At 33.1% G+C, this 22,533-nt stretch overlaps 2 protein-coding genes and 1 long non-coding RNA gene across 3 annotated transcripts; 2 read left to right on the top strand and 1 right to left on the bottom strand.

Moving 5' to 3' along the window:
* The first annotated feature begins 2,618 nt into the window (after positions 1-2,618).
* LOC103501605 (thiamine thiazole synthase, chloroplastic) lies at positions 2,619-4,741 on the top strand. Its single transcript, XM_008465218.3, has 3 exons — positions 2,619-3,327; positions 3,641-4,129; positions 4,325-4,741. Exons 1-3 carry the CDS (start codon positions 2,917-2,919, stop codon positions 4,502-4,504), a joined length of 1,080 nt encoding a protein of 359 aa, XP_008463440.1. The 5' UTR covers positions 2,619-2,916; the 3' UTR covers positions 4,505-4,741.
* Positions 3,120-3,695, bottom strand: LOC127149784 (uncharacterized). The gene is made up of 2 exons (XR_007821464.1): positions 3,554-3,695; positions 3,120-3,393 (listed from the first exon to the last, which is right to left on the bottom strand). It is a non-coding gene; the product is annotated as an uncharacterized LOC127149784 (long non-coding RNA).
* A 13,803-nt stretch (positions 4,742-18,544) lies between the features above and the next one.
* Positions 18,545-21,443, top strand: LOC103501628 (COBRA-like protein 10). Its single transcript, XM_008465239.3, has 2 exons — positions 18,545-19,331; positions 19,873-21,443. The coding sequence occupies exons 1-2, from the start codon at positions 18,638-18,640 to the stop codon at positions 21,303-21,305; spliced, it is 2,127 nt and encodes a 708-aa protein (XP_008463461.2). The 5' UTR covers positions 18,545-18,637; the 3' UTR covers positions 21,306-21,443.
* The last annotated feature ends 1,090 nt before the right edge of the window (positions 21,444-22,533 follow it).

Below are 22,533 nucleotides of genomic sequence, written 5' to 3'. Positions count from 1 at the left end.
AAGTTGTTCTCACAAGCGCACTTAATTCATACAATATATTTGGAACTACATTTTGTAAAAAGAATTGTAAGCTCTTCAGTCATACATTTTCTAATTGTTCTTCATGCTATTGTTTTTTATTATTATTATTATTCTCTATGTTGATGACATGATTATCACTGGTGATGATCCTCAGACTATCTTAATCTTGTAGTGGTATATATTATGATATTAATTATTGAGATAAAAGACCTAGACTCTCAATTACTTTCTTGGTCCTGAGGTATCAACATGCCTTGATGGTTACTTGTTGTCTCAAGCCAAATATGTCTCTGATCTATTAGCTCGATCCACATCAGTAACTCCATCACGACACCAACACCTCGTTTATCTAATAGCAATTTGCCCTAACATTGCATTATTAGTTAGTTCATGGTTACTCCATGAACCATTCACTTTAATACTGTTCTTCGTGTTTTTTGCTACCTCTAAGGTACTTTGAGACATATATTTTCGTTCTTATCTTAGTCATCTCTAGTGTTATTTTGGGTACTTTGATGTTGATTGGATTGGTGATTCCCTACTGATCCTACTATATGATATGTTTATTATTGCTTCTACTGATCGACACTCCACCATCATTTATTGCTTCTATTTAGGTGATTTCCCCATATCATGACGGAGTAAAAAGCAAAATGTTGTCTCTTTTTTAAGTATTAAATCAGAATTTTATGCTTCTACTAGTGCTAGTTTAGAACTTTTATGACTTCGCTAGATTCTTACTGATATGAGAGTACCTCAGTAGTCCACCACTATACTTCATTATCATAATCGAAGAGCCATCCAAATTGTTTACATTGATGTTTTCCATGAAATTACCAACATATATTAAAAACAATTGTCATTTTGTTTGTCATGATCTCCGAAGCACCAATCTTCTCTTACGCTCCATTTCGACTACTTTTCGACTTCTAAACAACCAGTTGATATCTTCACTAAAGCTTTGGCTTCTAGTTGTTTTTGTCAATTGGTTAACAAACTCAAGTTGATTGCTACATTACCACCTTAAGTTTGAGAGAGAGTGTGACCGTAAATTATGCGGCCGTTGTGTAAATTAGGGAAATTAGATAAATTTAGATCCTACTTTTTAAATATTTTTCCTTATGTAACTGTATTTACTTTATACTTAATCTTCTCCCCTTCTCCTATGTAAAATACATAAAAAATATCAATAAAATATTGGGTCATAGTCTCATATATAATCCCAAATCTAAGAACACTTTGTTTGATAATATTCACAAAAAAGGAAAAGACGATATTGGTCGATATTTAAGACCATGATTAATAAACATAATATTATTTGAAAAGACCCCATTAAAATGTGTAGCAATAGTTTAAAGACTAAAAGCAAAATGAGTGGCCTATATATAAAATATCTCTTTGTTTTACAAGATTATGTGAAATATCTTGACGAAAGAAACGGTCATATCATCATTCACAATCACAAATCCAAAATTGCAAATGAACAAACATCATCCATCATCTATTGGGAACAAAAAAAAATCTCATTTTGGAAAAAAGAAAAGAAAAGAAAAGAAAAAATGATGTTGGAAAAGCAATAACAAATGGCCGCCATGGACGCCGCGTGTACAACACCATCACCTCATTCTCAGCCCTTCATTTTCTATCCTCTCCCCACGTGTCCCCTTCCAGATATTTTCTCTCTTCCCAACTTAACAAATTTTTTGAACTTTTCTTACCCTAACTTTTGGATACTCCTTCGAGTGGAGTTAAAAAGAAAAATAAACAAAAACAAATTCAAACTCAATGAAGTTGATTTGTTGGTTTGGTTGGGTTTTTTATTTACCATAAAAATGAGAAATTTTTATTTTTATTTTTATTTTTATTTTTATTTAGAGATGATAAAAATGTTTATTGTCTTGTTTTAGACTGTGATGAGAAATGAATCAAAATCCAACCAAATCCATATATTTTTTTCAATTTGGATATAAAGTGTATTGCTTGAAAAATTGTAGTGATAAACTCAAATATTATGTTAATGTAGTTTACTTTATTGTTTGAAAAAATCTTCATAATTATCTATGAAAATGATAAAAAAGAAAAGGGTAATCCATTCATAATAAAAGTACAAATAAATGGAAAATTTTGAAAAAGAGGAAGATTCGAAACCCAAGAAAAAAATAATTTTATTCGATCAGTCAAAGACTTAAAAAATGTATTTCATTTGATTAGGTTTGTTGTTTACATATATTTATAAGTTTAATCCATGGTGACCACCTATTTAAGAATTAATTTCACAAGGTTTCCTTCACACTCACCCATATAAAAAATATAATAATAAAATATGTGCCCCATACTCAAATTTTTAATCAACAAATACAATCCAATTTTAGAGCTAAGATGATTACATTAGAAATTATATGTAACTCATTAGAGATTGCATTAGTTGTTACTATGGAGCATGAGGATTATGAATATATTACCATCATTGTTACGATTATAAATATCGTCATCAATTGACCTTTAATAGTAAAAACATTGGTAAGAAGGCAACATAAAGTAAACTATCTCAATCAAACATCCATAAAATCTCTAAATAAACACGATCAAAAGTAATCAACTACATTCACAAGAGACCATCCATAAAATTTCATAATAATCAAACTCATTTTAAGCTAAAGCTATCTTTAATATATGGTATATTAAAAAAAGTAAAAAGAAAAAGTACTTGGATAAATACAAATCTCGGTTATATGTATCAATGTTTGAAATACATGCATAGATAATCTATGCATCATACATGCAAGCGTGTAAGATTGTGTGATATTCTTCAATATCCTCTATAAAACCCTTCTTCCTTCCCCTCTTCTTCCACACACCAAACTACAATCTCCTCTGTTTTCCTCTGCTTCAAAAATGGCTTCCATTGCTTCCACTCTCACCACCAAGCTCCAAATACCTTCTTTACTTCATGACTCCTCTTTCCATGGCACACCTCTCGCCTCACCTCCTTCTCTCCGCCTCAAATCCCCCGCCGCCACATCTCTCACCATCTCCGCCTCCGCCTCTCAGCCTCCCTACGATTTAAACCAATTCAAATTCAACCCTATCAGAGAATCTATCGTCTCTCGGGAGATGACCCGTCGTTACATGACCGATATGATTACCTACGCTGACACTGACGTTATCATCGTCGGCGCTGGCTCCGCTGGGCTCTCTTGCGCTTACGAACTCAGCAAAAACCCCAATATTCGTATTGCCATCATCGAACAATCCGTGAGCCCCGGTGGCGGTGCATGGCTCGGCGGCCAACTCTTCTCTGCTATGGTAAGAAATTCATTTCCTTTCCATATTTGAATGATGCTCTGTTTTTTTTTTCTGTTTTGTTCTTTTCTTGAAAATAACAAAAATTTGAAAATCCCCCAATCAGCTTTCATGCATGCCGTATTTGGATTTAAAAAATCCTTTACTTTTTAACAGAGATCTGAAATAAAGAAACCCAGAAAGTAAAATCATTAATTTGAGAGGAAATAGTATACAGATCTTGTGATACCTTAAAAAATTGGATTAATTTGCGTCGGAAACAAATATTCTGATCTTGTTCAGCTGATTGATGTTGGTTAAATTTAATGTTTGATAGGTGGTCCGTAAGCCAGCCCATTTATTCTTGGATGAGGTGGGTGTGGAGTATGACGAGCAAGACGACTATGTCGTGATAAAGCACGCGGCTCTGTTCACGTCGACGATCATGAGCAAGCTCTTGGCCCGGCCGAACGTGAAGCTTTTCAACGCCGTGGCGGCAGAGGATTTGATCGTCAAGGGCGGCAGAGTTGGCGGGGTCGTCACCAACTGGGCTCTTGTGTCAATGAACCATGACACCCAGTCCTGCATGGACCCCAATGTGATGGAGGCTAAGGTGGTTGTGAGCTCTTGTGGCCACGATGGACCTTTTGGCGCTACCGGAGTCAAGCGCCTCAAGAGCATCGGCTTGATCGATAGTGTCCCGGGAATGAAGGCCCTTGACATGAACACTGCTGAGGATGCCATTGTTCGATTCACTCGAGAGGTCGTTCCTGGCATGATTGTCACCGGCATGGAGGTTGCCGAGATCGATGGAGCTCCAAGAATGGTAAACGAACTAGAGAGATATTACTGCTTTAGCCCGTTTAATAATCATGATACAGTAAAATATAACAGCGTTTAGATGAGTTTACACGCTTCACACTAATAACTTATTTTACTCCGGCGGCTATCTGCATTAGATTACCACCGAAAGATTTTGTTATACCCAAATTTATTAGTCTTTAAACCGTGCCATTCATAGGGGCCAACGTTCGGGGCGATGATGATATCAGGGCAGAAGGCGGCACACTTGGCACTAAAGTCATTGGGAGAGGCGAACAGCATTGGAGGTGAAGGAGAGATGGGAGAAAGAAAGGTTGGACTTGAAGAGGAAGAGTTGCTACTGGCAGCGGGAGAGTCGCCGGAGGTTGCAGACGCTTAAAGTTTTTAATGGCGGGCGGATGTTGATTTGGAAGAAATATTTGCTTTTGGGTTTTATGGTGCTGTTTGTTTGTTTGTAGTGAGTTTTCAGTAAACGAAAAGGGGGGTTGGTTGTGTTAGGCTTTTTTGTGTTTTCATAACACAATGGGGTTTGGGGAAAGACAAAAAATATCAGTTGCCTTTTTCTCTCTCTCTTTCTTTCTCTTTTTATTTTGTTAATAAAAATGCCTTTCCAAAATATCTCTCCTCCCCACCCCATCCAAATTGGTAATGTTGGTCACGTTTAACCCAGCAGAAGAAAACGTAATAAATCTATGATAATTGATTGATGTACACTCTTCCTATGTCGCTCCGCCATCCAATGTTAAACTATTCTTACCGGTTTAACTTAAATTCGTAAAATTTCATTAATCCAAGGTGGCAGCGGGAGAGTCTCCAAATATAATTATTTGGTTTGTGGACAAGTAGGATGGATCGAAAAATTGAATCCATCAACCAAAATCAACTATTTGAATCCGTATCAATGAAAATAAGCTCCACTTTATTAATTATTTAACAAATATGATACTTGTCAAAAGAAGAAAAAAAAAAAAAAAAAAAAGGAAACTGCTTACGCCATAGTGTGGTTTTAGTGCGTTTACTTTGGGCCAAAAAGGACATATGTTACAACTATTGAGTCAAGCTTAGTTTAGTTAGACATCTCAAGGTGAATCGGTAATAGATCTCCTTTACCATATACAACTTGATAAGACTAGTAATAAGTGATCAACTATAAGTCGGTGGAGTAAGATATAGATCTTTTGTTCAATTTTTTTATTTTATCCTTGTTCAATGTTAAATATCTCAATGGGAAATATCTCAATGGGTTAACTAATTTGACGCTTTCAAGTAAAAGTATGAGTCATGAAGGCTTTCTTTCAAAAGAGAGAATAATATCATACTTGTCGCAATGCGAAACGATCGATGTCACATCCCATAGAGCCTATTTCAAGGTGCAAGGTTTGGAGACCCTACCAATCAATTTAGGGTGTGATTGATCACCTGTTTTAAATCAAATCAAAACAAATCTTATTTGACCAAAGATAGAGAATCATTGAGTGTAGGGCGGAAGGTATTAGCACATCCCACAACACTCGTTTGAAAGTGTTTTACTCTATTATCTAACATTATAATAAAAAACTTGATAATATTGTGTTGATTGTTCGTTCAACAAAAGTTTGAGAGAATACAGTGTTTGTTGTCGCGACCTTTAATTTGAGTCAGTGACAAAGTTTGTGAGTAGTTTGTTGGAGACTGCCTGAATTCTAAAATAGACTGATCCACTGCTTTATGGGGGAGTCTAAAGCTGTTTTAGTTGAGAAAGGTTTTCTCATCGCCTTACGGAAACCTAAGGTTCATTCTTGAAATGAAGGGAGTCCATGTAGAGAATAAGAGAAATATTCAATCTAGTGAGAGAAGGAAAGTCTCACAAGCTTAGGAGGAGTCTAAGTACTTCATCGCTAATAGTCACATACTCAGGAGAACCTAAGTTCTAAAGGGAGAGAGAATCTCCCATTTAGAGGGAGCCTAGGTGTTCATTCAGTTACGCTCTACGTCTATCACTATAATCTTCAGTGTATATTGAAAAATACAATGTTGTAATCACTTGACACAATTATATTAGTGGATTATCTTTCCTAAATACATGATCCATCAGTTGTAGGTGTTGTATCATCGAACTGAGTTACCAACTCTTATGTGTTATTGTTCTTTCTCTTTTTGTTGATTTGTTCTTGTCTTTATGATTCTCGATGTGTGATATTTGACATCTCTAGCTAGTATGAAAGACCTTCTTTTTCAAATTTTCAAAAATAAACTATCGCCTTCAATTAGTGTGATTCATAGTAGTGCTTTATGAAATGCAGAAGTGCAAGTATCAAGATTCAAAATTGAAATATGAACGGTTTTAGTGATATGTAACAGTTGGAACCACAGTTGTAGCAAGAGTACTAAACTGAAGTAACATGAAAAGGAACAAATAACACAGCAACATTTGATAACCCAGTTCGATGAATGTACATCTACATCTGGGGGCAATTTGCCCAGGATAGAAGATTGTATTAATCACAAATACAATAAGTGTTGAATACATAGTTATGACTGAGAGAACAACACTTTGACACTATTTTTACTGTACTGTTCTAGAACTGTTTCAACAGAACTTGATTATGATGTAACATAATGATCATAACTAAACAGAGGGTATGTCGAAACTCCCCTTTAATCGTAGCACTAATCAAATAGCATTCAACTTTTTCTTCACAAAAATGGAGTTCTTCTATCCTGTTTTCTTTCTTTTTAGTCACACCAACAAGAGAGGGGCACAAGAACTTACTGTACTTCGATATTTATCCTTGATATTTTTCCCGTAGATTCCAATCAAATCCTTAGCAAATAAATAGGAAAAGATCCTAACCAACTGAAGCCATTTGTTAGGAAAGAATCTTAATCAATATCTTAACCAATTTATTGAATAATATGCAAAAATATACATGTGGGACCATTTTGTTAACAAAAATGGTTTGGCACCGTTCTTTGGAGATCAAGTTATTAATCTTCTTAGCTATTGTAGAGATAGAAATATATGCCTTAGAGTAATGACTTCGTTATGAATTAACTGAATCCGTGGTTTAATCTCAAAAACTGAATTTATGTTAATAATAGTTCTTAAAGTCTAATATCTAGGTATCATCTCTCGAGCTCAACCCTTTTCTCACACCTATGCATTTAGTTCAATCGCTTGCTATCATCTAACTAAGCATGACATTAATTAAAACGTTAAAACTCTTCATGATTGGTCTCTATGCTTGCTTATCACTCTCATGCATAACATTATTGAAAAAATAATCTAGCACATTGTATATCTGTAACAACCCAACCCTTTACACTAAGTTCATTACTCAAAAGACCAATAACAAAAGACATTTTTCTTGAAAAGAGGAAAACTAAATTTTTATTAAAAACAAAATACTGAAACACTGGTACATAGACACAGAAGCAGAACTGAGTCTCCATATGGCATGTTACGGATCCTCTCTATCGCTCGCCAGCTTTCCTCTACCTTTACCTTTTCCTGAAATATTAAACATAAAAAATGGTGAGTATAAACATGGTCATTACTCAAAAGACCAATAACAAAAGACACTTTTCTTGAAAAGAGGAAAACTAAATTTTCATTAAAAACAAAATACTGAAACACTGGTACATAGACACGGAAGTAGAACTGAGTCTTCATATGGCATGTCATGGATCATTCTCTGTCGCTTTCCAGCTTTCCTCTACCTTTACCTTTTCCTGAAATATTAAACATAAAAAATTGTGAGTATAAACATATACTCATTAAGGAACCTACTACTAGTCTTGCTATGTGTCTGTACTTTCCATTAGGATCCTATATGGAAGTACTCCTAAATTGGCGTGTTCCAAAACACACGCAATCTAGGGATTCCGTAGGAACACCTCTAGTCTTTGGTGAACTCAAAGAAACATCTAGGACAAAATTGGTCTTTAGTGAAGCCGAAGGTGAAGGGATGAAAGGCCTTGCACAACGGAAGTATTACAGAACCATAATTCAATTTTAATTGGAACCTAAAAATACCAGTACATTGGTAAATACTAATTTATTAATTATGGATAAGCATGCTTTCAAGAAATAAAATATTGAGAATGAAAAACTTACGATCGTTGACGTCTCTGTATCTATAAAACTCCAAATTGGGAGACATCATCACTTGGAAATCTTCATATTCGCTGGGTTATTTGGTTTGTGGGAACCAAAAATTGGAGAAGAAAATTTTCGAAGAAGTTTTTCTTTCAGAGAGCATTGGAGCGTCTATCAAATCTCAGAACTCTTCTTCAATTTTGTTATGCAGAAACTTCCCTCTTCTTCTGACGGAAGAATTGGAAAATTTAGAGAAAAAATGGGAACATGGAAAAACCACCCACATTTCCTATAAATTTAATAAATTAATATTAAATTAAAATAATTAATTACTTAAATCAAATAATTAATTAATTAAGTTAATAATTAATTAAATCATATTTAATTAACATTTTATTTAAATGAATATCGTCCGCATAACCTAATGTTTTAATTTAATTAAATCAAATTAATTTAAACTATTAATTAATTCTCCAATTAATTAATTATAAAAATTAAATATCTTATATTTAATTTAATCCAAATTTGAATCATATTCATTCAAATATAAATTTCTCTCATAATATATAGTTTTAATATGTATCATATGCACATTAAATTTAACCTATAGTTTTAATATGAATCTAATTCACATTAAACTGATATTTGAACTCATTCAAATATTTTATTCTCTCATAAATTAATTTTGAATTATATCCAAAATTAAATTTATATAATACAATTTAATTAAAATATAAATTTTATATTTAATGTATCACGATACATTATATTAATTTTCAAAATAAATTTGAACATTTCAAATCACAACCAATACGATTAAATCTCGTTACCTTTTACGAGCTAGGAAGGGGACCTTATGGACCTACAGATCAGAAGCTACAACGATATGAGATTAATTGGCTAAACTCATTAACCACATTAATCAATATTTATTAACTATGTATACACTCTACTAAAGACTCACAGTTAAACTCTTCTCACTGAAAATATATTTATGTGTCCACGTATATAGACAAATACCGGTAAATTAGTTTTTCACAAGTGTTCGTAACACCAGTTGGGTCAAAATACCGTTTTACTCTTGGGTTACTTCTAATACTTGAATATCATTGCTCCTCTAATGAAGAACTTGTTTATTGTCCAACCACTAAACAGAAACCCCTCTCGTGTCATAGAGAGGGTAGGGCCCTTTGTTTAAGTCTCGGAGACACCATTTAAGAGAATACTTATCTACTTACCCTAAAGTCAGGAATGAGTGAATTCCATTTTATGTGATTATGTTTCCATCTTCCCACTCGATCTTGTCCCCAAAATGATAAACATATTGAGTCGGCAATCTAGCCACTCTCACTCGTATAAATCAAAGGACAATCTCTCGCGAACAGGAGTTCATAATACACTCGGGATTAAGACTAAGTTACCTAGGTCATCCCAATAAAATAGAAATTGGCTAACTAGTTAACAGAGTTACATCTAGTGATTTCGTGGTCCGGTCTTATGCAAATTCATTGCATAAGATACTCTCACTCGCATATCGCCTACATGAACACGTTGGGTCAATGCATTTGTATCATATACTAAGTGAACCATATCTATAGTGTTACTAGGATAAGGTATTCAACCTTAACCCGATACTATAGACCCTTTAAGTTGATTTTGAACATTGATCCCCGTATGTCTCTACATACTATTCAAGACTCATCAAACAACTTAGTATGTTAGTTTATTGGATTTAGGTTATTGAGACAAAACTAATAATATAATCAAGAACAATTATTGAAATTATAATAATAAAACACTGTATTAATAATGATCAATAGATTATATTTACTATCTACGAGTTTTAGGGCATAAAACCCAACAGAAGGAACACCTAAGACAATCAGATTGTAAGTGATCCTGTCGGACCACTCATAAACATAACATATCATAACAGACTGGTGGTCTCGTCGAACCACACAATCATAAAAAGGTGGTAATCCTGAGGGACACCCATAGGAGTACGACCCTAATAGACTAAGCTAATAGAACACCCATCCATAGCACGTAGAAAATCATAAACATCATAAACATGACATGAATGTTAATCATAACGTCCTTAATCATGTGATTAATATGTCATGCATCATCATCAACGTAATATCAGTCATCATCATTGATATAATCTCAGTCATTAACATAAGTCTTCTACATCAACACATTATGCATCTTAGCTACATTAATGCATAATGAAAAATTACATCTTAGCTAGTAGAAGAATCTCTTACCTGGAGATTTTAGTCAAACAAACTATTCCCTAGCTGACAATAAAAATTCTCCAATTAATTTGATCCTCATCATAAAATAAAATTTCATTATTTTAATTACTAAAATTAGCAATTGGCTATCATCCAAAAATTTTCCCAAAATTAATCAACTTCCTAAAAATTGGGGTTGGAACCAATTCAACGTTGAATGGAAAAAATCCTTAAATCTTCAAAAATTAACCAATTGAACTTTTAAATAAACTCCAATTAGATCCAAAATTAAATTAACTAATTATTAATTTAATTACCTTAGCTTACTAAAGTTAGTCGAACAGAGGTTGAAAAATTCTCTTAACCTTGATGGAAAAATTCATCACTTAAATCTTCAAGCTTTCCAAAAGGACCGATCGATCATAACTAAAATTGGTGAGGCGGCAACGGAGGGTTATCTTAGTGAAAAAGATGAAAAACCTTTTTCTTTTTTCTTATCTTTCCAACTTAAGCGTTCAAATGATATTTATAAACCCAAATAATAACAATAAAATTTATCATTATTATTTCCTTTTCCTTTTAAGATATATGTATAATACCAATATATACATATATTTTTATTCCCACTATCTTTCTTCAATAAATTTTTTAAATGTACAAAATCTTATGCATTTATAACCATTAATAATAATTATAATACTTCTTTTTTATATTATTATTATTATTATTATTATTCTCTCACCAAAATATATAATAAACATATATTTATTCAAACAATTATTCTCTCTTCTAAATAAATATATAATCTTTTCTCGTCCAATCAAATAAATCATTTCTCTTCTCATGGATTATTTTATTTTCCAATTATAATCATATTCCGTCATATAATTAACTTTAATATTATATTCCACAAAAAATCCCAATTATTAACTAACTAACTAAATAAATAAATATATCCAATTCCACCAAAACCAATTTTTTTTATCCCAAATTAACTTAAATGCTCAATTTTTTAAATCAACTAAATCTTCTCCAATAAATCAGTTATTTTAAAATATCATAAATTCCAATATGAATTATTTTAACCAACAATTAAATTTTAGCTCAAAGATTTGGAAGATTAGATTCCTTTTCCAAACAATCATATCTAATATATAATTATTAATTTTCCTTTTAAATATTTAGTGGGTGACACAATAAAAATCTAATTTAGCAATATTAGCACTAACATTTTCAATTTTGCAAATATAGCAACTTTTTAATTTTGGTTGATATTTATTATTTTATTCTTTTTATTATTCCAAAATTGCCCTTCTTTGGTGTTTTCTCTTCCTCTTTTGTTTTTCTTTATTGTTCTTCTTCATTTTTCGTTTTCTTATTCTCTTCTCTATCGTTCTTCTTCACCATTTCTCCTATTCACCTACTTCTCTTCTCCTCGTCTTCTTCTGCCTCTTCTTCACCGTCCTTCTCTTCTCTCTTCAGTTTCGTTCTTTTAGATTCCTCTCTCTTTGTCGGCTTCTTTTTTTTTCATCATCTTCTCCTCGTCTTCTTCTTCTTCTATTCTCCTCATTTTTTCTTCAGGGAAAACAAGAATTATGTATGTATTTCTTCCCCTTTTTTGAAGTCCTAATATTATTTATGTGAATTGCTCATATATTATTTATTAAAATTAGGGCTACGATTAGTTCTTCCTCATCTCTTTTATTTGTTCTTTTATTTGTTCATACTATCTTTTATCGAAAGGAGTTTCGTAGATCAGTTTGGTTTTATTTAGTTACGTTCGGTTCTTTTTTTTTTTTTTTAATTTGTATCAGTTTTTTATATCAACGATATGATATATTTATATTATATGTATTAGTTGACTGATATACTTACTACGTGTTTTTTATTTTCCCAAAATTGTTGCAGATCATTGTAGTTATGGTTAAATTGGCAGTAATTGTTTTTCAAAAAGGTCAATGGGTTGACCAACATTACTACGTGCATTACAAAATAAATTGTGTTTTGGTTGATGGAGCGATATCATCATTTGATTCTTTTGTGAACTTGATTCATACTGAAATTCAGGTTGAGTCATGTATTGAACTTTCAGTTTTAATTTATTGACTATAGACGATAATGATGTTCAACATGTTATTAAGATTGTAAACATACCATAACAACTGTATCGACAATACATAAAGTGTATCATGCTTAGTACATCGGGTGTATTTAATTAATTGAGTGTATCAACAGTTTCGCAAGTGTATCAACAACATATCAAGTGTTTCAAACTAATAATATGTATCAATGAAGTTTAGCAAGTGATTAAGTGTATTACATCTATCAAATGTATTAGCAAACAAACAAGTGTATCAACGATATATAAAGTATATCATTCTTAGCGCATCAAGTGTATTTAATTGATTAAGTGTATCAATAGTTGAGTAAGTGTATCAACAACATATCAAGTGTTTCAAATCAATAATATGTATTACCGAAGTTTAACAAGTGATTAAGTGTATTAAATCTATCAAGTGTATCAGCAAACAATAACAAGTGTATCAACGATATATAACGTGTATATGTATATATGTATATATCAAATAATTAATTTTTCATTTCTCATAATAATTATATATGTATATATCCACATATACATATAATTACCAAATCTCCAACAAATTTCCACTCTACAGTTTAATTAAATAACATCAATAATTATTTAACTTAATTCAATTTCAACAACACTAAAAATCTCTAACTTTACTCAAACCTCATAACATATAATTTAATCAAAATCTCAACAAACACCACAAGCAAAACCTCTAGTTAATTAAATATTCATCCAACAAATATTTAATTAATTCAAATTCCCACAAAATCAAATAATTGTCATTAAATGAATTCAAAATAAAGCATAATAAATTAAATCTTATTAAACAAAACTAAGATAATTAACTCCAAAATTATCTTAATTTTGGAGGCGTTACAATATCTAACCTAATGTCATCTCTCTCGAGCAATAAATTGAGTATCATCCAAACATTGGTCAGATAACAATAAAATGATGTATGTTATATGGACAAGGTTGTATGCCATATATATACAATCCACTTTATAATTGTTACAAATTATTTAATCAAGATTGTTTATGTGGACTCGGGTGTGAGTAATGGTATCTATATATTGAGTTTGTATAAACGTGGTAGATTATAAAATTTATCTCTCTTTATAAATATATAAATCCACATGATTGAGAATATTAATAAACTCAAAATATCATATTAACGTTGAAATATGTAAAGTGTTGTCCGATCCTTTATAAATTGGTGGTTTCCCAAAGTTATAATATATGTATTGTATGAATTAGTTATATATTGTATGAATTCTCAAATTTCAAACAAGTGAGAATAAGTAAGCCTCTCTTTTGTTTATCTAGGTTGAGATTGTCGATTGACTCACCCTAGCTTGAATAAGAGTAAATAAAATCTCATTATGGATTGTTTTCATTTGAAGTTGTGCTCTACTTTGATGTTGCCTCGAGATGAACAAGTTGTTGCTTTGAGATGATGGACAACCTAGTTGTTTTGGGAGACAAATTTATTCGCGGGGAGGCTCAAATGTGATTACTTATTCTATGCGAGAATGATTAGGTGCAAACAAAGTTTCATACTGGTTAAGAAATGAATCTATATGATATATATGTAAAGGGTTTTGGGGATATCGAGTAGATATAGAATAAACATTTGGAGTTCATATTTTTGGGAAGTTCATGTCTTAAGAGTTCCTATGTGTGCTTGGGATGCATAGTTGTTTATTCTAAGATCACATGTCTATATTTGAAAATGCAGTGCTAGAGTATTTGTACGGTTTTTTGAACTTTTTATAATCGGTTTTTATGATTGAATTTTTTTATTAAGTCATTCTACTCATCTTTGTTTGAATAAAATATGTAATGCAATTTTTTTTCTTTTATTTTTTAAAGTTCTTCCTTCTTTATTTATTTTATTATTATTTTTTGTGATAATAATAACGATTACTTAACTACAATTCTTGCATGAATATAGTGAAAATGTGTAACAAAAAAGAAAAAAATATATTTTTCTCCAAGAATTTCATCATCTTCATCTTCTTATTCTTCTGGTTGTTGCTTTGTATTTTCCTTTGTCATGAATATTCTTTTAATTAAATCTCCTCCACATGTTTAATTATATGAGAAACACATTAAAACAATTATGAATTAATGTATCGAGAGACTCGCCCAAATTGTCGTTCACTGAGGACGACCCTCCACAGTGTTTAAATCCTCATCGAACTCGAGAAACATCTAATCTATCTCCTCGAAACCGCTCGGAATGATGACATAGTACCTGTGGACATATAGAAACAAACATTGATTAAGCAAATACAAATACCTACTCAAGTTAGAAATATAAACTAATAAAATATGTAGATACGTGGTTCGTCACTATCATTTGTCGTCGCTTGATACACTTTGATATGACAATTGTTCATCACCATCATCTATAAAGTCGTCAACGACATGACGCACAATCGGTCTCTCAACAACTGTAGGATCATTATCAGGCTTGCACAGAGTGTCATCCTCAATGTGTTCATCCACTTGATGACTGACAATGACTTCGAGTATATTTAATTGCCCATTCTCAACATTATCCACTTCTGGACCACTTGAACAACTTTCTAATTAGTACCATTTTTTAGGTCAACTAGGTAAAATATTTGATGTGCCTGCATCACAAGAAAGATCGGTTCCTCGGCGAACTAAAAATCGAACGTGTTGATTGTTTTGTACCCTAATTCCACATGTGCCCTTTGGCTTTGATTGTTGTCGGTGTCATACTACCAACACTTAAATAGTCAAATACTTCTTCCATCAGATATTGAACATCTAACATTTCATCCAAAACACCATAGAAATTGTTGCCGCCACTTCCACTGGCACTTCTTTCATCGATTACCATGACTCCACTGTTTTGTGTAGTGCGTTGGGAATCACATTGCGTCGTGTAAATTCTCATCCCACCAACAATGCATCCATTATAACACCAAACATTAAGTGATGGTCCCATCGTAAGTAAGAAGAAATCGTGAGACATATTTTCTGTCTCACGCAATTGTATAACCTGAAACCCATATGACAATGATTATATACTTTCACGTTCAAATAGGTTAGTACGTATATGTCAGTTATCAAATGTGTGCACGCTATATACCTGATTTCAGAACCATTCAGGAAATGCCTGTTGATGTCTTGCAATACTCCAATATTTCGTCTACATTGTTGAGGATGTACCAATGAAAGAGGCGTTTCTCCTCCTGTGATGGAGTTTGAAGACTTGACGCACTTAAAGATCGTATTATCTGCTTGAAAATTTTGAATTCACCAATCACCTCGTCATCTGGAATGTTATCATCATTTTGCTCATCTCTAGTAAATTGAGTCTTCATACCACTTAGGTAATGCGAGCAAAAAGTGCCCAATTTATTCATCACATATGCTTCTATAATAGAGCCCTGAGGATGTGCTTTATTTTGAAAATATTGTTTTAAAGTGCATAGACTTCTTTCAATGGGATACATTCAACTGTAAGAAACCGAGCCAACAATCTTGGTTTCATATGGTAAATGAATGGCAAGGCGTACCATAACGATAAAGAAGGTAGGCAGAAATATTCTTTCCAACTTGTAAAGTATGATTACGATATCTGCTTACAATATATCCAAATCACTTACTCTAATCGTTCTTATGCACGAGTCATGGAAAAAATTACATAGTTTCGTAATAGCGGTGTACACGTTTTTTGGTAAGAATGCTCAAATATCAATAGGTGGATGTCGATGTAGCAAAACATGACAGTCGTGCATTTTGAGACCTGATATTTTCCCATCTCTTTCATTCACACATTTGAAATATTAGAAACAAATCCATTGAGAAACTTAATTGATTTCAGGAACTTGCAAAACTCAACTCACTTACTGCTAGTCAACGTGTAACTCGCATGTGGGTTGACCAATCTGTTACCGACTTCTATAAAGTGTAAATCATTTCTTATCTTCAAATCTTTAATTCCAACCGAGCATTCACGGTATCCTTAATTTTTCCTTCAATATTCAACAAGTTTTAACAACATGTAAACAACTAGTTCCTTCATCAAAAGGATTACTACTAGTTCCTTCATCAAAGTTTTTTGTACCTCTATTCAAGTTAACTAGCTCTTTATGATACATCCATTTTGTGTAGTAGGGGGATATTCCAATAGTAAATAGATGTCGTTCCACACCTTTTAATGAGTTCCAACTTGAGTTCATACATCTCTTGTATGGACACCTTATTCGTTCGTAATCATCAACTTGAAACTTGGTAACCTCTAAAAATTGGGTCACTCCCTCTCTACTCAATAGAAAACTTATTCCTAAGTTTCATCCAACCATTGTCCATCGTTAAAGTCCCTAAAACATAAATAGGTTTGATTAGTCGTATATTCCTTCTCTCGCACCCTAAACTTACTTAACTGAATAAGCAATGCACAATCTTCCAAACTTTTCACCAAAGCTAGGTTTAAACTACATAAGCTACCATAACTGCAGGATAGCCATCACAAGCTAACCACAAACAACTTCAATCTTTACAACTTACCTACCCCTTCCAACATATATACTTTACAAGCTACCTACCACAACTTCAAACCTTTAGTAATACTAACAAATTCAAAACTAATTTGGTATTAAAAAGATTACCATAACTATAGGATAGTCATAATAAATCAACAACAAATGGATTCAAAACTACTAAAAAATAAACAAGTAAGTTTGAACTAAAAACTACCATAACTGTAGCATAGCCAAAACAAATCTCAACTACAAATTACAGAATTTATAAACAATAATTACCCTCATCCCTCTCAAGTTTTCAATACGACCCCCCTCAGATTTTCAATTTCACTCCCCTCAAATTTTCGACCCTAACCCCCTCAAATTTTCAATTCAAACCCCCCACTCCCACCCCCTTCAAAGTTGTCATGTGAGAGAACTAGACGAGTTACGGAGTTGGGAGAGTGAAAAAGTGGTCTTTGAAGTCAATGAATGGAGCATTGAAAACATTGGAAGAAGAGATAATTGAGGTGCATTGATAAAATATACCAACTTAACTACATCAGTATTTGAAGTTTGGTGGGTCAAAAAATGGGTTGATATATTATAAGTACCAACTCATCTCAACACACATATGTTGGTAAGCGAAATACGAGCATCGACTTTATAAAGTAGGTGTTATATAACTCACTCTACCAACTTTAATACTTTTCATTATTAAAACCTGTACATTTATCGAAGCAATGCTCACAACTTACACCTCAAACACAAACTTCCTAACTCTAATATATTAACTCAAATCTCCAAATTTCGTAAGTCAACTCAAATCCCCCAAACATGCCGCTATAATTTCAAGAGAGGACATAAGCATGGTTTCCAATCTTTTCAAAGTAGACCTTAATCAAATTTAACTCAATCTACATTAGTAAGCTCGAACTAACTTAGCTTTAATGTGTGACATAATTTAACTAAACCAAACTGCTGACATTTACTCGATCGGTGAATGCTTAAACCACCAGTATTATTCGATTTGCCAATTCCACTGTTTTATAATTTAATATGAGAACTAGAGGAAATTTGCAATTGATATCAAATTTATAAATTAATCATTAGCATACACCAACAATAAAACAATTTCTAATCAATCAAAATTTCTCCACCAACACTATTATTATTTACATACTATTTTTTTTTTAAATAATGTTCTAAATATGTTCAACCTACTATTTAGAAATGGAAAATGCCAAACATCGATATAAAAAGGTCATGAGGATGTAATGTAATGTATACACAATAAATAGTAAAAAATAAAAAATCAATAAAAAGAAGTTTTGAAATAAAAATATTAGGTTTGTATTAGTTTATAGAGCTGAAGAGAAGAACCAAGCAAAGTCGATTTCCACGGAAGGTGCGAAAATGGCGGTAAAATCAAAGGCCAAAAAATATACCTGACTCTGTCTTCTTCTTCTTCTTCTTCTTCTTCCTCCTCCTCTCTTTTATAACAATCTTCCTCTTTTCTCATTTCCGGTTTTCCCCAACCCCCCCCCCCCCCCCTCCTACCATTCCTCCGCCGCGTCCTCGCGCGGCGCCGTCAAACCCCATGAAACCAAAAACACATACAAAAAATAATAATAATAATAATAATATTCAATACCCATTTCTAATTTTTCTCTCTGATCCTTCCGGCATGCAGTTTCCAATGCCACATTTCTTCTCTGTTTCTCTTCTCATTTCCCTTCTTCTTTTTTCCAATTTTTCTCTCTGTTTTTCACAAGACTACATTATTGGCGGTGGTGGTGGCGGCGGCGGCGGTGATGATGACGACGATGCCAAGCCAGCTGCGCCACCGCCAGAGCAGAATGACTGTAATGGGATATTTTTGTCTTATACATTTATTTCGCGGGAGAAAGAGCTGCCACGGTTGAAGAATGCCACGGCTCAGGCGTGGGCGTTTAAGTCGGAGGCGGTGATTTTGAATGCGGGATCGACGGAGCTGAAGGCATGGAAGATGTTTATTGGATTTCATCACCATGAGATTTTGGTGTCGGCGAATGGTGCGGTAGTGATGGATGGGTCGGATTTCCCTGTGGATGTTGGGAATGGGACTACTTTGGCTGGGTATCCAATGACGGATCTCAAAACGTCGATTGAAACCGCCGGAGATATAAATCAGATTCAGGCTACGGTGGAGCTGACGGGATCGCAATTCGGAATTAAGCCGCCGGGTGTTCCGATGCCGAAGACCATTCGTCTTGTTAACGATGGATTTAAGTGCCCTGCCCCTCGCCATCGCGGTATCCTTAATTCAACTTTCAAACTCATTCACACCTTTTCGAATTAAGAAAAAAAATGATGAAGTTTGATCTATTATTCTTTTATATGGATAATATCATATTAAATAAATGATCTACAATTTTGCTAATAAGTATTTTACATCCAATATGTATAGTATTTAATTTTATACTGGTGTGTTTAAACGTCTTTTGACTTATTATGCTATATATTTAATATCCATGGATCTGTCAAAATGTAAAACTAAAAATTGAATGTCTTATTAAAAAAAAAATCGTAAAACTTGATTTTGATTGACTCGTTAACTTTTTTTTAAAAAAAATACTAAGTTGACCTATCAGACATAAAATAAATTGTTTTAAAATTCATTTCATATTTATGAAATTTAGGAATTTATAAAACAGAAAATCAAATGTTTAAAATTTTCACCACTTGTATGGTTATTGATTACTTATGATCTTATATATTTTGATACTTTTTTTTTATTATTTTGTATGGTAACAATTTAGTTGTTGGTTTGGTTAATATGATGTTGATACGTAGGTAAGAGATCAATGCATGTATGCTGCAAAAAGGATCCAAAGTTCAAGGTGAAAAAAGAAAAAAAGACCAAATTTTTCGATCGCCAAAACGGAGATCTCTCACTCACTTATGATGTAATGCAAGCTTATGGAAATAATTATCTTGCTCAAGTTACAATAGACAACAACAACCCTCTTGGCCGTCTTGATCATTGGAACTTAACTTGGGAATGGATGAGAGGAGAATTCATTCAAAGCATGAGAGGAGCTTACACTCATACGAGAGATTTATCTCAATGCGTTTATGGTACTGCTGGCCAATACTATCAAGATTTCGACTTCTCTCAAGTCATGAGTTGCGATAAGCGACCCGTAATCGCTGACCTTCCCGCCGATCGTGCTAATGATGATAAAGTCGGCAAGTTGCCGTATTGTTGTAGGAATGGAAGCTTATTGCCAACATTAATGGATGAGAGTAAAGCAAGGTCTATTTTTCAACTACAAGTCTATAAGCTTCCACCGGATATGAACAGAACGGCGCTTAATCCACCACAGAAATGGAAGATCTCTGGCGTTCTGAATCCGAAGTACGTTTGTGCGGCACCACTCCGAGTCGAACCAACGGAGTTCCCTGACCCGAGTGGACTTCAAGCAACGAGTACCGCAATTGCAAGTTGGCAAATTATATGCAACATTACAAGGCCAAAGGTGAAGCAATCAAAATGCTGTGTTTCATTTTCAGCTTATTATAATGACTCTGTTATTCCTTGCAATACTTGTGCTTGTGGGTGTGACGATATTGATACTGATACTTGCAATCCAAATGCAAATGCAATGCTGCTCCCTCCAGAAGCACTTTTGGTTCCATTTGCTAACAGGACAGCGAAAGCTAGAGCCTGGGCTAAAATTAAGCATTACCGAAATCCCAAAAAACTGCCATGTCCTGATAATTGTGGGGTTAGCCTAAATTGGCATATCAACTCTGATTATACTAATGGATGGACTGCAAGATTAACACTCTTCAATTGGGAAGATTATCCATTTGAAGATTGGTTTACTGCCATTCAGTTAAACAAGGCCGGTCGCGGTTACGAAAACGTTTATTCCTTCAATGGAACCAAGCTTCCCAACATCAAAAATACAATCTTCCTCCAAGGTTTGCCTGGTTTATCTTACTTGATGGGAGAGGTTAATGGGACCAATCCTAAAACTGATCCAAGAGTTCCTGGGAAGCAACAATCTGTTATTTCTTTCACCAAGAAGGGTCTACGCAACATCGACATACTACGGGGCGATGGTTTCCCAAGCAAAGTCTTTTTCAATGGCGAAGAATGTGCGCTTCCAAAGGTTATTCCCACCGCAAGTTCAGCCCACCACCGTTCTTGGGACGGTTTCATGTCACTTCTCTTCATCTTAGCTCTTACATTCGTGTTTATAACCGATCGCGTCCATTGATTCGACGAATAGTTTCTTCACAGATTTCAGCTTGGTAGGCCAAATGATGTCTTGGAAGACAGTTTTGAATTCTTGGATTTTTACTTGAAAGCTTGACCTTTGTTTTTTTCCAACCTGATATTTCTATTTTTTACATCATCGATCTTGTGTTAGCAGGATGGAGATTTATACTCTATAAAAATTTATTTTTAAAAAAAAAAGAAAGAAAGAACTTGAGCTGATGACCAGGATGATGATGAATCCAGAAATTTGTTACTATCAAAAAGGGGTCCTATCAATTGGAAAGGACATACTATGATAAAAATTTGTACTCAAGTTGTAATTATTGGTTGTGTTATAATATGCATATGAAAATGGGGATGTTCAGGGCTTTTTTTCTTTTTCTTTTTTTTTTTTCTTTTTCTACTCAATATGATTTTTTTGATCCCTTAGGATTTAGGGTAAAAGAAATCTTTAGTGTTTGATCAAAGTTCAACTATGAATCTTCATCATTAGTTGCAACTGAACAGTCTTTTTGTATTGTTTTTCCTTTTTTGATTTGTATGTGAGAGTTTATACGATTCAAATAATGTTTAGTCTTACACTCTTTTCCATGTCTCCATGAGTTATTGGATATAAATTTTTTAAGTTCAATTTTACATTTTATTGTTTATTCATAATTTTGGGATTTTGTGTGAATAAGTAGTTATTGTTTTCAGATATAGAAAAATAAACAACAATATTTATAACTATAACAAAATATCATAATCGATTGTAGAGTGGATATAATAGACATGACACAAATAGATGCTGATAGTAATCTATCGTTATTTATGTATATGTAATCTTCGGTTATAACACCCTTAATTGAATAAATAATTAATATTTCAAACGATAACTATGTAACTTGATTTGAATTCTAAGTGAGTTATTTATGAAGAGCTCACGAGGGATTTTCTTTGATTTGTGTGTGAGAGAGTGACTCTAGTTGTTGACTCAATTAAGTCTACCATCTTGATAATAATACTGAGCGAGGAGTTAAGGTAAAATTCTCTTATTTCCTTTAGAGTAAGTATAGATGGTTTGTTCTCCTAAGTGTTTGACTCTAAAAGTTGAACAGTGAGAACTTGTTCTGCCGTTTATGGTTGGACCATAAACAGGATTGTTCGTTATAAAAAAATATATATAGGGATAAAACAGTAACTTGACTCATTCATAATTAAGAACAACCTGGAAAGAATTGATTTAT

The sequence above is a fragment of the Cucumis melo genome, chromosome 6 (genome assembly GCF_025177605.1).
Source record: "Cucumis melo cultivar AY chromosome 6, USDA_Cmelo_AY_1.0, whole genome shotgun sequence".
Lineage (NCBI taxonomy): Eukaryota > Viridiplantae > Streptophyta > Magnoliopsida > Cucurbitales > Cucurbitaceae > Cucumis > Cucumis melo.
The sequence above is the reverse complement of the archived record's forward strand: the minus strand, read 5'-3'. Positions and strand labels throughout refer to the sequence as shown.

What these genes read in the sequence shown, in the direction of transcription:
- LOC103501605 (XM_008465218.3), top strand. Translation starts at nt 2,917, where the DNA reads ATGGCTTCCATTGCTTCCACTCTCACCACCAAGCTCCAAATACCTTCT. An exon ending in GCCAACTCTTCTCTGCTATG is followed by an intron (nt 3,328 to 3,640) that starts GTAAGAAATTCA and finishes AATGTTTGATAG; the next exon opens with GTGGTCCGTAAGCCAGCCCA. An exon ending in TCGATGGAGCTCCAAGAATG is followed by an intron (nt 4,130 to 4,324) that starts GTAAACGAACTA and finishes TGCCATTCATAG; the next exon opens with GGGCCAACGTTCGGGGCGAT.
- LOC103501628 (XM_008465239.3), top strand. Translation starts at nt 18,638, where the DNA reads ATGAAACCAAAAACACATACAAAAAATAATAATAATAATAATAATATT. An exon ending in CCCTGCCCCTCGCCATCGCG is followed by an intron (nt 19,332 to 19,872) that starts GTATCCTTAATT and finishes GTTGATACGTAG; the next exon opens with GTAAGAGATCAATGCATGTA.